This window comes from Xylocopa sonorina, chromosome 9 (assembly GCF_050948175.1).
Source record: "Xylocopa sonorina isolate GNS202 chromosome 9, iyXylSono1_principal, whole genome shotgun sequence".
NCBI lineage: Eukaryota > Metazoa > Arthropoda > Insecta > Hymenoptera > Apidae > Xylocopa > Xylocopa sonorina.
In genome coordinates this window covers 10,104,997-10,121,718 of record NC_135201.1, presented here as the reverse complement: position 1 = coordinate 10,121,718, position 16,722 = coordinate 10,104,997, and the positions used below count along the sequence as shown (strand labels likewise).

The 16,722-nt window shown below is 40.4% G+C and overlaps 1 protein-coding gene across 2 annotated transcripts in view; it reads left to right on the top strand.

Moving 5' to 3' along the window:
* The first annotated feature begins 4,212 nt into the window (after nucleotides 1-4,212).
* Wun (wunen) overlaps nucleotides 4,213-16,722 on the top strand; it is a 39,524-nt gene continuing 27,014 nt past the window's right edge. For both annotated transcript variants that reach the window (XM_076901043.1, XM_076901044.1), the window contains exon 1: nucleotides 4,213-4,302. In XM_076901043.1, coding sequence (XP_076757158.1) covers nucleotides 4,239-4,302 — 64 coding nt within the window. In that variant the 5' untranslated portion in view covers nucleotides 4,213-4,238. The remainder of the gene's footprint in view (nucleotides 4,303-16,722) is intronic.

Sequence of the window (16,722 nt, the reverse complement as noted above, 5' to 3'; positions counted from 1 at the left end):
GAAGAGAGAAAAGAAGTTTAAATCTTAGAACTGTGGAGTATGTAAAAGCATTCTTTTACTTTGTGATAAGTATGTATAGTAAAATTGGAATAACAAGATACGAGGTGAAAATCTTCTTTAAATAATTGAATTACATCGTTTTAGTTTATAATTAGTGCAATAAATTATTAAGTTAATAATAACGAAAAACCGATATGAGTAATTAACGCTGGCAACTAAATGAAATACGTTATTTCTATATTGATAGGTAATTTCTTTTGTACACATTCTTCGTTAATTTATAAATTTCTTCATTGTCGAACTTTTCGTTGCAACTTTAGTAAACGAATTATGTCTTGTAAATACTGAACTAATTAATAATTTGTATCGAGCTAATTGAAGCATTGTACCGTTTGAAATGTATTTTACCGAGTAATATTTATACGTTGTATGTGCGTTTTGTATTGCCGCTAGATTCGTTCAGAGTGCTGTCTGTAATTAACCGCGTTGCAATCGTTTTAAGGGGAAGGAAACCGATCAATGTACATCAGGATGAAACAATCAGATTTCGCATGCATATACGTTGACAAACCCAAACATAAACTAAAAATTGCATACGTAATAAGACAGAGAAAAGAAGTTTGGTAACAAAAATGTAAATATGGAATGTAGTATTAGAGGGACTGTAATGTACATCATTGTGTTATACAATTATTTCGTTATTACGTAATATCCAGGAACGTGATAAAGGATGTGAATTATTACACTCTAAAAATGTACGAAATATGGATCTCTGATGCAGATAGGAATACAATGCTGGGCTCTAGATTGTCGTTTGCGAACAGACTCTTTGATTGATTGGTTTGCTATACAATGCTTATTGTTCGCAAAAGTGTTTATACTGCCAGCGAATATTGCTATTACGACTATTCGTGAGTTGTGTTCGCAAGCGACAAGATGGACTCGGCTGAAGATGTTCCAAAAGTCGGGTGCATCGATACTAACGTATAAGTACATGAAACTCGATTTGTATTTTATTGCATAACATAAGAAAAAAAAAAGGAATGATCTTCTAATTGTAAGATGCGGGTAGAATTGTAATTGTAGCGTTTATTTGAGACGTATAAAGCGCTTTTTATTTATATACGCATAAAAGTTTACGTGTAGAATAAGAGTGTATTTTAGGTTCCCGGAGACGATATTTATTTGAACGGCAATGTTGCCCGTTTGTAGTATTTTTACTTTCTCGATTATACCAACGGATACTCTTCTGCTAATGTATCGATTACTTTTCATGGTGAATATTTGGAATGTTCTACATAGTACACGGTCTAAATGAAAATTCCAATAGAGATACAAAATGTACTTAACCGTTAGAATCAGCATTAATTGTTAAAATACAAATGACTACAGCTATTTCTGTACATACTATACACGATACACCATCGTTGCGGTTGTTAAAACAATAATTATCGGAAACGCCGAATGTTGGAATATGCCCATTCGTGAGGATTGAACATGATGTATTATTTTGCACTGTACCCGTTATTGTATATGATCGCCTTATAATAAATACAATGTAATTATGTTACATTCGTGCAAATTAATTTGCAATTAATTTACAAACTGATGTTTATTATCTTATATTGTCAGCGTGAAAAAGATCAAACCTTATAATCGATTTTCTGTTTGTTAAACATTCAGATTATACACGTAGAATACCTTTACACGCGATTCAGTGAAATGTATTTTATTTTTTAAATTCGAAAACATTTGTAAGCTATATAAAGTGTGTAATAGTTTATAAATATATAAAATGTCGATATTATATCCTAATCTTTACAGCAGAGATCTGCAAAGGTAGTCGATGGTATCGCATAAGTGCCGCTAGATGGCTGCTAATTGTCACTGCATTAAATTAACCCTTAACTGTCCAGTGGTATTCTGCGGTACCACAGATGGTGTAAACAGATTCGTAATTTTACGCTCGAACAACAGATAACAACTATTTAAACAGCTTTCGATTGGATTACACGCTCTGGGGTCAGTTGCTAACACAAATTCAGAATGAAAATCTTACTATCGTACTAAGTAAATAAAGGCTGGATAAGTGGCGGTAATTACTACTCGATTTCTTATTGTTACTTGCATCTATTTTGATACGATTTTGCGAGATATAATACCGATATCGAAACAGTACCGTTACGATGACCCTGTACGTACTGACGTAGCGAAAATTATGTATTGACCTCCAGTAACTACCGTTGATTGTTTTCAGTCACGCATTGGACGCGAAACGACACACCTACTTCGTTATTAGTATACAAATCATCGACGTTCTTAGATCCGCGACCTCACCTTACAAGTGCATCAGCGTGCGTCACTGAAGGCAGAACTAGCCTTCTCTATTTTTCAAGTTACCGTCTTATTGACAATAGAATGGCGTTATCTTCTAGACGCTCATTGATTACAATAGTAACAAGCTGCCATTCGAATATTAATAGTCGTCTGACCTTAAGTATTAGACCATAAGACAGGTGTCATAACGTACAATAGGTATAGTTCGTAGAGAAAGTATTAGGAAAATGTATACGCGACTAGAATGTAGATATTAAAACGTATCATTTTAAAGTTATTATTCTTAGATGTAAGAAAAGGTTACAATAAAATGAATAGTACGTAAGTTTAGTATGTAAGTTTTATGGAGAAAGTAAGAAAGGAGAAGCGGTATTTTTATTGGAATTAGGACACTGAAAAATATGTAGAAACAGTGCAAAAATATTTGCCCGTTTGGCAAAATTATTAGCGACCAATGTAATCGTTTCCTGTGCACGTTGAAACCACCAGCACAATCGCAGCAAAAACAAGAAATATTATATAGCACTTTCACTTGTTTTCTTTATAGTTATTTCGATTTTTTCCACGCCAGTAATTTCACTCTGGCGATATCAGATTTTCACTGGTCACAAAATCGACGTTTCGTTAAAAAGTGAATAAAGTTAGAATAATTGTCGTATTTCGTTCACGCGTTTTCTGCTAATTGTTCGTATTGTGATATCAAAGTTTCATGATTTTATTTAAAACTGTTCTAGCCAAGTCCTGTTGGGAGGGAAACCGTGCTGCCCTAATCTGAATGAAGACTATTGTTCCTCGTCGCGAGACAGACGTCTGGAAGATGTGCATCCAGGTATCTACGGTTTGCTTTACGAGGCGAAAAAAAGATGAAAGGTACTGAGTGCGCTGTCTTTAAACAATATTTACCCTTACTTCCATATTTTCCTCGTAATCTTATCTTCTTTCACTTTACAGAATGTCCCAACTATCCCTATGACCTGTTATGCGTATTAACAAAAGTATTGTTAGATAAGCTTGGGCTAATGACCTTCTTTCACGACATTTTTAATTTTCTATCCTCCAACAATTTAGGTGTGGCTTTTGGTATGTATTGTATGCAGTTGTCCTTTGCTTTTCCAACGCCTACCATGTTGCTCGAATTCTCTTAGAAACCGCAAAGTACAAAATTCTTAGATCACACTGTATTTTACAATATCCAACGTCTCTTTTCTAGAACAAGATTTTAGAAAATAGTTAACATTAAATTCACGTTCATCTAGTATATATTTAATTAACGTACACCATTAAATCTCTGTTTCTTTCAGAACAAGGTAACTCCCTCCGCAAATACCGCAGTAGCCATTGCCCCAGAATGAACGCGGGATACGCGTGCCGGATCCTCGAAATGCTAGCCATAAAATGGTCCGGGTCAACGAAATAACGTAATCGAAACGATGAACGTTCATTCATCTCTCACAGGGAATACTTATGTTTCATGCTTATTTCACGTTGCAACGAGCACTCATTATTAAAATACGAGCCGTGATTCAGGCAGGGCAAGGCACGTGCGTCGTATGCGCGGACGGAACAGCGAAACGAGGCGCAGCCGCAGTTGTCGCCTGGATCTCGATCGGGCCGGTTGGTTACTCTGCTCGTAGGTAGATTCGCGAGCATCAGCCCAAGCGTCGTTCAGTCCATTCCGAACCGTCATCGGGGTTACTCTTGCCTTCTGGTTCCCCGCTAGAACCACGCGCGAGTACGCATCCTCCTCCTCGTGCATGCGTGTGCCCCGTCTTGTTCTCCAACTCGAACCCGTGCTCGTTTACCGATCATCGGTTCGTCCCGAGCTCTGAACACTTCAACGAAACGTACGAACAGTGTGCACCAGACAGAAGAGACGAAGAGGCTGCGATACTCCAGTCGCGATGGATCGGTCGTCGAAGATGATCATACGGAAAATCATCATAGATTTCGCGTGCACAGCCGTCGGTAAGTGGATCGAGACGATGTATTTAAAATACGTGCGCTACGTGGACGCGCGATACGAGACGCTGGTCAGTAATGTTTCCGCGATTGGTAATGTGTATTGTAAACGAGTCGCTTACGAGAGATTCCTTTGTATCCAAGCTGGAAGGGTACGATGAACGATGATTACGTTATATCGGGCGGCTGTCAGATTGACAGTCGAGGCGCCGCACGCGGCCCGTCTCATCTACGGCTGAGCTAACCTTTAAATTGCCAGGTGCCCGCCTCGTCGGGTAACATTCAGAATTGGTCCATAGTCATTAAGTTCTGCGAGCTTCTGTCTGCTCTAATTAAGTAAGATCGTATGTTATGCTTGGCGATGTTTCGTCGCGCGAATCGCTTCGCAATATGGAAGAATGCTCCTCGGAAGGTTATCGTTACAGGTAGGCGAGCTTTCAGGGTTGCGTACCTATCGAGATTCGAGACTTTTATCGCGTGAACGATAGATCGACCGGCTGGCAACGTTTTTTCAATGGAACTTGGTCGTGGATAACGTGTTCAGTCTCGCGATATCGATATTCATTTCTGAAGCATTTAAAGTAAGTATTTTCGATTGAAATTTTGTTGCAAATGTTTCCGTGTGTTTTTGATGATTGTTTGTATGTATGTGCTCGTTTAAGGAATTGCTTGGAGAACGATTGTTTGGCGTCAGAAGGACGTGCAGGCTGTTTGATGAAATATCTTCGTTTTTGGACATTCTGGTTGTTAGACTGGAGGATGAGAACTGTTTAAAGTGTATTGGTAAACACAGGAGGATAGTAACACCCTTTTAGCTCGATCGATTTAATCTGAGAAGTGGTGACACGGTTTCGTTTAACTGGCTATCTGGTACGCTGCGGTCATTCGATATTCTTTCTGTTTCACGGAAGTTTCACATTTAAGGGTCAGTAATTTAGTTATAACTTTTTTGTAGAGCAATCGTGCTTAATTGAAATGATCATACACGGAGAATGATTCGAATTTAAGTAAACGAAAAAGAAGAGAACAGTTTTTCATTCGACTAAAATATGTTTGTCTTTACCAACACGTTTCGTTATCGAAACATTTTTATGGAAGGTCTCATTTAAAATTCTATTCTCTTCCAAACTGATTTCAATGTTGCGATATCGTGTGTAGAATAAAAAATGAGCTAAAACTGAGAAGTAAAGTGGACAAAATCCAGTCACACGTTAGGGGAGAAATAGAAGAAAAGGAAGTGAAAGTAAAATATTCGTTCGATAAGACTCCACACGGTGATTCTTATCTCAAGGTAATATCAGCAAAATTACAAAATAATTGAACGATATCCATGCCATTGCGGTAATTGCCGTAATTACTAGCTATAAATACTATACGTGTCGCTGTGTTGTACTACTTTTACCGACACAGACATTCTCTTAAGACATTCTGTTTCCTATAAATATTACATCGCTTCGAACATTGTACTTTAACGGACTTAAATGTTGCAGAATATGCATCGTATGCGTCGTGTAATACAAAAGAGGAAAGCGTCTGCAGTGAATGGAAGGCTACGAGCGCAGATGAAAACCAGATAACGTAAAAATGAGTATTATTCGCGGCGGGAAGTAGGCCGAGGGCATTTTCGCCTTGGAAGTCGCTCGCAGGTGTCTATTTGTTCCCACTTTTGTTGCGTTTATTTTCAAGTTCAACACGCGCGAATACGCTGCTGCAGGTTGCTCCATTTTTTTTCCCCCTCGCTCCTTTTATCCCTTCCTTGCTTTCCTCTTTGTGTTCCTGTCGTTGGTCCATTTATCTTGAACAACACGGGATGACCGTGCATCATCAGCATCGATTAATTTTCCTCGATGATAGAAAATTACATATAATTTAATGATTAAGATATTTATTCATTGGTATAACTGTATCTGGTATAAACATTTATATTCTACATCATCATGCGATACTTGCGAAAGATCGTCTTCCATTTTTAGAGGAAAAGAGAGATTAGAATTTATGTATAAGCCGTTGCTTCGCGTCTAGCGTACGATGATATTGAAATTATTCTTTCAGTAGAGATAACACTAAGAAGAAGTATAAATGTAAGGAATCTGTGAAAGTTAATCTACAGAAATGGGGCGAGCAGAAAACGTATAGAACTATGTATTAAAGCCATTAGGTCGAGGAGTGAAAAATCCTTTTCTTTCCAACAGCTGAGCAGTGGCTTTTGACGCATTGTTCATTTCTAGCTTATTATACTCTTCTTCGAGCTTTGGGGGGCATAACTGGTGTGCATTGAGCGAAGCGTGTCTTTCACGAATCTCTCTAATAACTGAACCCTTTCAAACTTCGTTAAGCGGCACGAACTAAGGTCCGTACTCGGTGCGTAGGGCATTAGAGGCAATTTCGTCGGAACCTGTTTGTCACTAGGCCTTCCTGTAACACATGGTAGATCGAACCCATTCAACAGAAGGCAAGTGCAGATTAGCCAGTCAAAATCGTGGCGATTCAATGACCGAATTGGAGGTCAGTGGCAGTGGTCGATGGTTTTGTCGCCTCGTTTTGTTAATCGGCGTTAAATACTTCCCACGGCTACCCTAGTCGGCTATCATTCTTTATCATCGCTCTTACTTCTTCCTTCATTCGTTTTCTCTTAAGAATAAATGACGGACAAGCGTTGTACACATAACTTTTTGTACGTTTCGTTCTTCTTATTACTGGGGAATATAAAAGCACGATCCCTGTGTACCCAGAAGTAATTAAACGTATCCTGCGTGTAATTTACATTTTATGTATTCAAACAAGATAGCGCGTAGCTGGTGATTTAAAAAAAGGGTTCGTGTTATAAGATTCATCTACAAATGAAACATATGCAGCCTCCGGTAGCAACGGTTGTAGTAATCACCGCCAAGCGAAAAAACATCTAAATGTCAGGGGTGCCTATTTCTAGAGCTATCATCATCAATGTGTTATGTATATTTATCCATGCGTCTACGTACATATTCTTCTGGTGTTATAAAGTACATTTAACTTAAACAGCTTGTCCCTGTTCCATTTGAGCCGTCCTTACAACAGTCGACTGAATAACACCGTTGTTTTTATATGACGCTCTAATGTGGGATCATAAAATTCATTCACCGCCAACTATTACAACAAACATTACTTTATCTGTGCCAGAGATTACGTATTGAGCGATCCGACTTCTTCTTCCGACAATACTTGTCTAGTATCACCTGCCACACAATAGATGTAGAAATGCTACAAGTAAAAAAGAACTATTAGTTTAAACGTGAAATATCTGTACGGTGTTATAGAATAGTCGACTGTACAATTGCTTCGTACGAGTAATCATACCCAGAAGTTACCATCTGAAAGAATCGTTACCGCGGACCAATTCTGCGGTCGTCGTCGATGAGTTATAGAATATTAAATAATCGCCAGGACGCTTTCCCAGCCGGTATCACTGTCACGGTAAATCGTGATTTTTATTTGACGGTTACCAAGTGCGAGCAATATCCGTTTAAAAGGGTAAGGCAATCACGGCTGGTAAGCAAGCCCGCCTTGCGGTCACCGCCTAACCGGCTCTATAATTCATTCTGAAATCACTTCGCGCGCCGTTGACAACTGTTTTCATTATATTTTCGATTTCACGCCGTTTACACCGCGTCAGGACGACGCGGTTACGGCTGGCCAGGCTTCCTTCTGCCAAACCCCGTCCACGGGGTTATTTCCATACGTCGTGCGTATCCTCCCCGAGTCATGAATAAATGTCAACGGCAGAGACAGAAAGATGAGCGTTCGACGGGGTCCACGTGCACGAATTGGATGTGTTAGGGATGCGCGGAACGTTGCGTGGTGGACAGTCGCCGCCGCCACCGGTGCAACGCGAACCAACGCGATACTATGTGAACCTCGTTGCCACGGAACCGTTACCACACGCTACGTAAGAATGCGTCGCATTCGGAAAGGTCGCTCGTTGCGATGCTGTTGGAATGTTTCTGTCTTGACCAGGGATATTAACGTTATACGCGTTTGGAACCAACATGGCGGCTGTAAAAAATACTTGTAGGTACTTGTAGGTTATGCATTTCTTTCTCCTTTTACGATCGAACATTCGTAAGTAATTAACTTCCCTTGTGGTCGTTCTGATGCTTGTTCAAATATTTGATTTTTAATAAGCTCATTTGGTCTTTCTTGATGTTCGTTTAGGTGCAGATTAAGCCCTTGTATGAGGCGAACGAGAGGAATATTTCATTCGCTTCCTTTGTTAACCTTCGAAGAGAGACGTTCGCGTAAAATTTCTCCCTGGATACGATTTATGGTCAGAAGGTCGTGCAGTGATTTTGTTCTCCTTAATTAACACTTTCGGTTGTGTGCTCGTACCTGCAGGATTGATCTTGTGTGGGCTATTGTGGACGAAAATATAAAAGCATTTTCCTTGAAACAGGTCCTTGTTGTCCGTGCGAACGTGATGTACGAGCTATTTTAATGAAGTTTTACTAAGAATTACTTTCCGTCGTCTAAAAATGTAATACTTTATGTACGTGTGGTATATTATGGTAGACACTTTTCAAGGTTTTTTGATGAAGTCCAGTTTGCAAGTTCTTTTTATTGAATTAGGGGAATTGTGAAATGTAATTACCACGAGGTCTGAAACGGGTTTCGAGAATTCCTTATGTATTCGAATTTATCGTTTCGATGTACGTGATTATAGTTTGCATCGAAATTAGCTGAAGCAGCTGATAATTTGCTACATACCTAGGTATAATAATTGTAAAAACAAAACTCGTTTCTGATGCTTTAATGTTGAAATTTAATGTTCCTAATGACTCGGAATAATAAATTTTAGCGAATCGACGATGCCGTTCGGATGAAGAAATTATACGATATCCTTTTATGGCCGTGTGCCGCTTTCCTCTTCCATTTTCGAGCTGCGATACTCGTTTCCACGGAAAACTGCTGACACGTTTTACAGCTGACACTTCAAGTAAATCTTCTTAAACCAGTTTTATTGTTAAACGGCGATCATTGCTGTTTATAACAATTAAATGTAACGAAGGACAAAGCACGTTTACCATTGTTCTAGGAAATTTTATAAACAACGGCGAAGCGATTTATTTACTTCAGTAAAGTCGGTGAAGAATTGTTAAAATAAAGTGTAAGAAAAATCGGAAGACAAAGAATGGAAAATATTAAGAGAGTTTGCCAAGATAAAATTTATATACAACTTGGGACTAAAGATTCCTGGAATGTCTACGCATATGCATAGTAATTAAAATTCCTTGTAAAAACGTTAAACCTGATATTAGTGCTCAATTCTGCTTAAGGTTGTGTAATTCTTTCTGTTCATTAAATTTATTAATATAATAAATAGATATTAAATACGTTTTATCTAAGAAACATATTTCTCTTTCTCTTTCTCTTCAGTCACAGAAGATCCTAAAGTACTGTTGCTGAATTGCGCATTGAAAGAGGCAAGTTTTATGCAATTTCCAAGGCGATGGGAAAAGTTTCTATACAGAAATGTTGAAGATGAGAACTGCTCTTACATTCTCGAGGATTATTATTCAATTCTCATTGTACACGGTTACACACACACACACACACCCATTTGTCAGCAGTGTACATCACAGTATTTCAGGATCGCATCGTAGTATTATTCGCCAAGAAGACACTTATTAGCAAAGATCAGAGTAAAACGTTCTATGCAATTTGTTATACAACGAAAGCTTAACTCTTGCAATCCGCTGCAAATTCCATAACATTCAGCGAATTACAAGACGTAAGCATGGATCACAAATGTTCGTAAAAAATCACGCAATTATTGTTGGGCTTATCGATATCCACAATAAAGTAACGCGTTTATCAAAAACATATACATTTATTACAGTTGTTACATTCACGAGTATCTTAACGGGAACAAACATTATCTAGTAACTTGTAAAACGTTTCGATTATATTTTATTTAACACTGGGTTGTAATTATTTGTAGAACGATCGCTCGATAATGCTGTGTGTACGAATGTTCACGAGACACTGGCTACAAACCCCGAAGGAATGGCTACAATGAACAGTTCTCGACAAGATTTACTCCTATTATTAACTCCTCGTGGTCGGTGGTTAGAGCCGGCGATGTCTGGTGTGGCTCGTCTACGCTTGTAAACTGTTAATAGACGAAAGGCTTTTTCAGCCGTTCGATTACGATTTTAGCGTATCCGCGTCGATAAAAATATAGCGAAAGGTGGCGAAGTGAGGAAGAGTGTAACGAAACGCACGGGCGTGATCGATTGCTTTCTATTACATTGCCGCAACTCATTGGAAAGTGTCTATTGTTGCGTATAAACTAACGATACACCTTCCCGATGTCTCTGTCATGTTCAGGCATCGCCTCGGGCCTGCTGGATTTCCTTTCATGCACGTTGCACGGTTTTATGATGTAATAAAATACGCAAAAGCCATTTACACTGGCAGATAGCGAAATTACTTTCAACGTGCTAGAAATAATAGCAAGTCACTTGCTATGTTCATTTGCCGTGCATGATAAAACCGTGCCACGAGATATACGAAAATATGACGGGGATACGTGTGCGCAAGGTAATTCGCTTTTATCACTTGAAATTTATAGCTGATACGTATCGAGTCAATTAGCGGGTACATATGTGGTGTACGTTTTAATTAATGCCTTAGAAGATTAATTACCCTCTGTCCGTGCATTGATAAGGGTTATTCGAATAGAATTTTTCATGTCGCATTCGAGAACGAAATTTATTCCTCGCTAAGCTTAGTAATCGAAGCAATTATCATTTCGTTTCATATCGGAGGAAGAATTTTCAGCTATCTTCCTCTCTGCTCTTCTCTAACTCTCAAGGAAGGTTATCAATGCCACCGTCTATTTCGTCTGTCTGGTAGTTGTGACACCAATCTCATCGCCTAATTGCGCTATGATGTCAGAGTGAAACAATGTCGCGTACGAAAGTTATTCTGAATAATCGCGTCGTTCATAGTCATTCGAAATAACTTTTACAAGCTATAATCAATAGCATACAATATAGCAATAGTGAGCACGTCATAAATCGAGTGCGACAGGCTCTCAACTTGAAATAATCGCTGTCTCGATGATTTATCCTCGGTTCATCGAATGTCCGAAAATCCCGTGTACGTAATCGATGATTCATTGCGCCAACTATTTAGCTTTCTTTGATTTCCTCCTACATTATTGGTAAAAGCAAAGTGACTCGAGTTAACACACCGTTGACAACGCTCGCCCGCCCCACACTTGCCTCCCATCAGGCGTTAAGAAAAACGGCATTCCCATCTATGACACGAGGCTCCGTGGCGCTTACCACAGCTATTATGAATGTATACACGCCCACGTGACTGTTCTGCCACTAGTTACATGTATAATCGACTCGTTTCGAGGTGGCAGAATGCCACGGGACCTCGCGTCATACATGGAAATTCTGAACCATTTTTCGCAACTGTTTCTGGGAAGACAGCAGGGAAACGGATAAATATATTCGTGTATTTTCAGGTGATTCATTTACTCGCACGATAATAGGACCTGACATGTTTTCGAGCGAGTTCCTGATCCATTTGATTCTGGTATCCGTACGTGGGCTCTCATTCACTGATTTCTTCGTCCATTTTCATCTGAATTTGATAAGTTTCTCTATTTTACAAAATTGCTTCTTAAACAAATGTTTTGTTTCATCGATTGAAATCATAGATCGAATATTTTTACTTCCAGAGCTATTTATATAAATCTGCACAATGTCCTCTGTTTCTAAACACACGACGCAACCTTGAAAGCTTTCTGAACTGAGGCTACAGTCGAAATTGAGGTTAGTCTATGTACGACTCCGCCATATGCCGTACAGGTGTAGAAACTTTGATCTCTCATCGAAGGTGGATAGCACCGTGTCCCGATTCTTACGTAGTAGGTATTGATTTAGTACTTATGTAACAAATATTGATGAGAAACCGGGACGTTCTATTAATGGAAAAGTAGAGCGTTAGATATTCAAACATCTAACGAAACCAACCTTTGAAACGTTTTTGTGTTCCATTTTCATATCTCGTTCCCATTTCCATCGATGTTACGCGACATCTTTCGCACAATTGTGATCATAATAATTATTACATACAATTATGAACCAGTACAGACATCGAGAGATGGAAATTTGATAACTGCAAAAGCTTCGAAGCGGTGAGAATCAGATGTTTGGCGTTCGCATCTTTGGCGCAACAAATGGAATGCTTGGCGACGATTTACGGACACCCCGTATGCAAGATACAGAAGGCGAAGAAGTTACTTTCACGTCACGCGTGCAAAGAACGCGCGATGCGTTGATACATTATTAATACAGCCGATAAGGGTAGGTGAATGGTTGCTCGGAGCAACGGTATTGTTTAAAACGATCCGCTCGCTTAGTCACACGTTCCGTAGAAATTCGTGGCGATGACGACGTGCTCGCACTCGCCACGCACACCTATGCGCATTTTATATAATGGATGTCAAGGCGGATCTAAATCCGTTTTGCTTAGACTGTACGCGATCTCCCGTCTCACGGTCTTTAATCGGGAATAATATATGCGTATTGTGTTCGTTATCAGTCCTTGCATAACACGCGTTCACCAAGTGCATCCGAACGCGATTATTACACCCAGGAAGCGTACCGACACACCGATACTGTTGCCGCAAATTGTTTTCGTACCCGCGTCCGATTACGTTTATTGCCAGCTAGAAACGCAGAGAGTACCACGTCGATGCTCACGGTTCTCCTTTTCGCGTCATATTATTAGATGAAATAACAGAACGTATAAATGGTTTCTAGTTCATTGGATTGTCTACGTGTAATCGCGTGTAGGCGATTACGTTCCGCTCGCCTCCGTTCTTGTTTTCATCGGCGCGATATCACGTCGGTTGTATGCTGCAGTGGTTTTAGAAACGCTAGGGAATTGGACGACTTTGTTTAGAGATCTCGAACGCCCAGACGATAATTAACACACGTATGGAAATAATTCTGATACCTTAAAAAGTAGCGTATCGTACTTCCCTTTGCAACGGACGAGTATTTTAGTACAGCACGTGGTAATACACTTCTTTTATAGATCGCACGAAATTAATAAGTGGAGTCTAATGAAATTACAGCTCGTTTAGGGTACTCAGGAGTTCTCTGTTTGCAGGTTGAGACGTGGTCTCTCTCTCTCTCTCTGCTGTCGATCGTCGTTCATGCATACGTAATTTAATCGTAGTAAAAGTTGTTGGGAAGGATTGTGAGAAAGAATTCAGTTCAGCGTTCGGATAATAAGATGCGATTTTGCATAACGTTCGAGTAAAGGAATTCGAATAAACAGCGATCCTTGGCTCGGTTCGCTTTCATTGGGAACTCGTAATCCCCCATTTATTCGTGGAGATTATCGAACGCGAGGCTGAAACTCGTTTACTCGACTCCCTGAAATACTGAATTTGCGTGCGTATCCATACATTTCGATGAGGAATATTTTTTTTCACGGTGATCAGGGGGAACGAGTTCGTAACAGCCGTGACGGAGCATTAATCGATCGTGGTTATCCAGTTTTTTGCTTGTTGAGTTTACCGTAGAGCGTTAATTAAAACTCTAGATAGAATGATTCTATCCGGAACGGATGTTACGACATTGCGTATACAGCGATTTAGATAAACATGCAACACAGTTACGCGAATGATAGGAAAACGACGATAACATGCGTGCCAATTATCATGAACGCTTCTCGGATTGTCTGCGTTCGAGTTTAGTTCAATTTAGATGAAATTTTATATCCTCCTCCGTTTAAAACCCTGTTACGAGTTGATTTAAAAAGTAGAGGCGTAAGACATTCTTTCATACCAAAGATATTTATGCGATACGTTCAGTCGATTTCTTGTTATTTAACTTATCCGATACAAATCCATTTGATAAGCTACGATCGAATGGCATTGTGTAAATTAGAGATAATTGCCTCTGGCAAGCATGCATGTTAATTCGTTGCAACAATGGCTTAACTGGAAAATCTTGATTCCCCAGGAAACAGGTTTCAGTGTCGCGAATTTCCAAGAACCGTCCGTTTGGTAATAATTCAAGATCCAACCGGGGTCCGTGCGATTGTTGCAGCGAATGTCCGCGCTCGCAGCGATATTTTATACCTGAAAATCGGTAAAAACGAAATAAGCTGTTAAGGCATCGAGTCCTGCGCGACGCGGGGCCGCGAAAGGGTGGAAAGGCCTTTAAAACGAATACCCAAAGAATTTCACTCCGCTGAGCGATTCAACGAACCGTAAAATCGTCTCGTTTCTTGGAAAACGATCGAGCGCAGATGCTGGAATAGCCCTGGAAACAACGTAACCGGCATATTTCTAAATAACACCGTCTACCCCTGTGGTCAGCAATAAATTCGCGGCACGATTACCAGCGAATGATCGCGATGCTTCGACCAGTTTGTAAAATGTATGCGACGTCTCTTCCTGGCCGTGGCCGGCCACATAAATAACAACCACGTGTCGTCCCCCCCGCGTCAGTCCGCGCGGCGGTTGTTACAACCCCGTCTCGCAGCCTCGTTTTACTTAAAAGCGAGCCTGACAATTATCTTAATAGCCGTGGCTGGCTCGAGCGATTTCCAGGTAGCGAGGCGCACCGATTTTCGCCGGGTAAACAGCGGAATGATAACCACGTCAGCGTCTCTCGCTGCTCCATAATTTCCCCCGTAGGTTTATTCGCGATTTTTCCGCCCTCTCCCCCCTTTTCGCCCTGCTTGCCGCCGCGATGTTAGATAACCGTGGCGGATAAACGCCAGGCAAGCACCATCGGAAGCTTATCGGGCAGTGGTTATCGAAAATTATGGGAACTCGTTACAGCCAACTCCACTGTTGCTCGATGGGCGGGAGGGTTGCTTGGACGACGTTCAATTTTCGAATTATCGTAGTCGACGACTAATCCGCGGCAGTATCAGGCTTCTCAGAGGGGTGTGCGAGGCAGGCGAGATCGACGCGACCGGTAATCGAGCGATGTCTAGCTGAAAAGTGACGCGATTAAGGCCCATTGGCCGATCGAGGGATTATAAAAATGATACTGCCTTGGGTGACTTGTGTAGTCGTTGCGGCCCGGCCGCGTAATTGGAACTGATTAAATTGTACGCGGAACGAAAACAGGGCGTGCCTTATAATGCACTGTATAATGATCGAATAATACGTTTTTACGCTTCGCGTGCGTTAGGATAGGTGTTGCTGATTAAGTACTTCAGCCGAGATAGCGCAGGACGTCTCTGACGTGGACATCCGTTTTGCTTTTGTTTCTCGTCTGAACGTCTTGTCTCCTCGAGCCGCATAATCTGGATGTTTCAGTGCGAACGTTGGAGATAGCGAGCTGTACCAGTCTTGTACATGTGGTTTTAGGGTTTCTTGGGGTTGTTACTTTTACAAAACGTTAGCTAAATTTTGGAAAAGATAGTCGCATAGAAAACGGTTGTTAGGACAAGAAAAGAGTACTCAAACAGTACTAAGCTCGTTTTCTCGCTATTAGTTATTTCTACATTCTAACGTTGTTGTGTAAAAAACGTAAAAGACGCTATCACTCTTCGAGTTTCGCTTTTAAAATAACATAATTACACCTGCTGTGGCAATGACGTACTCTGTGACTTACGGCACTCGAAACAGTTTACGTTTCAAAGACCTGATTAATTGCTAGTCGCGTTCTATCATGTTTGCATTTCGTTTGATAAGTACACGAGTCACGTATGCACGCAGTGACGCGGTTATTGCCGTGCGAGATGTGTATTTTGAATAACACGATACCGTCGTCGCGCACGCACGAGCGACAAATTTAGTTATCGTTATACAGATTGTCGCCCCGTAATGCGATGATGCCTCGCTCGTGTCAAGGACGATGTATTCACCGTTCGCAGCTACCGCTATAAATCTCTGTTCTTGTTACGCATGTACCTACGATGACGTTCAGATTGAACTATTAGGTGCTGGAAAGAGCGTTGGGCTTTTGTTGGACTGACCACGAGCAACTCGAGCCAGTTCGCATTCATTTATGCAACAATCATTCACACTTTCGCCTAAAATCTTTGCAATTTCCAACTGTGATCCAGTTATTGTACTTTCTATCGCTTTCTACTATTGGAATAAGGAATTCTTAAATATTTTCTTACTTTAAAAAATGACTTATAATTTACTGAGTCGGTATTCTAATCCCTTTTGGTCAGTATTTAAACACGAAGGGTCGGTATTCTTTGAAAATATGCGAAGTCCACTTTTATACTGACCTTTTTTGGGATTAAACCCATTCCATTATAGACTCAAAGGATACTGACCATTCATATTTAAATACCGCAGCAAAACGGATTAAAATACCTGACCATTAGCTCGTTGGTCCAGAAAAAAATCAACTATCTCTCTGATGTAATACCGTGGATCAGAGCACAAGC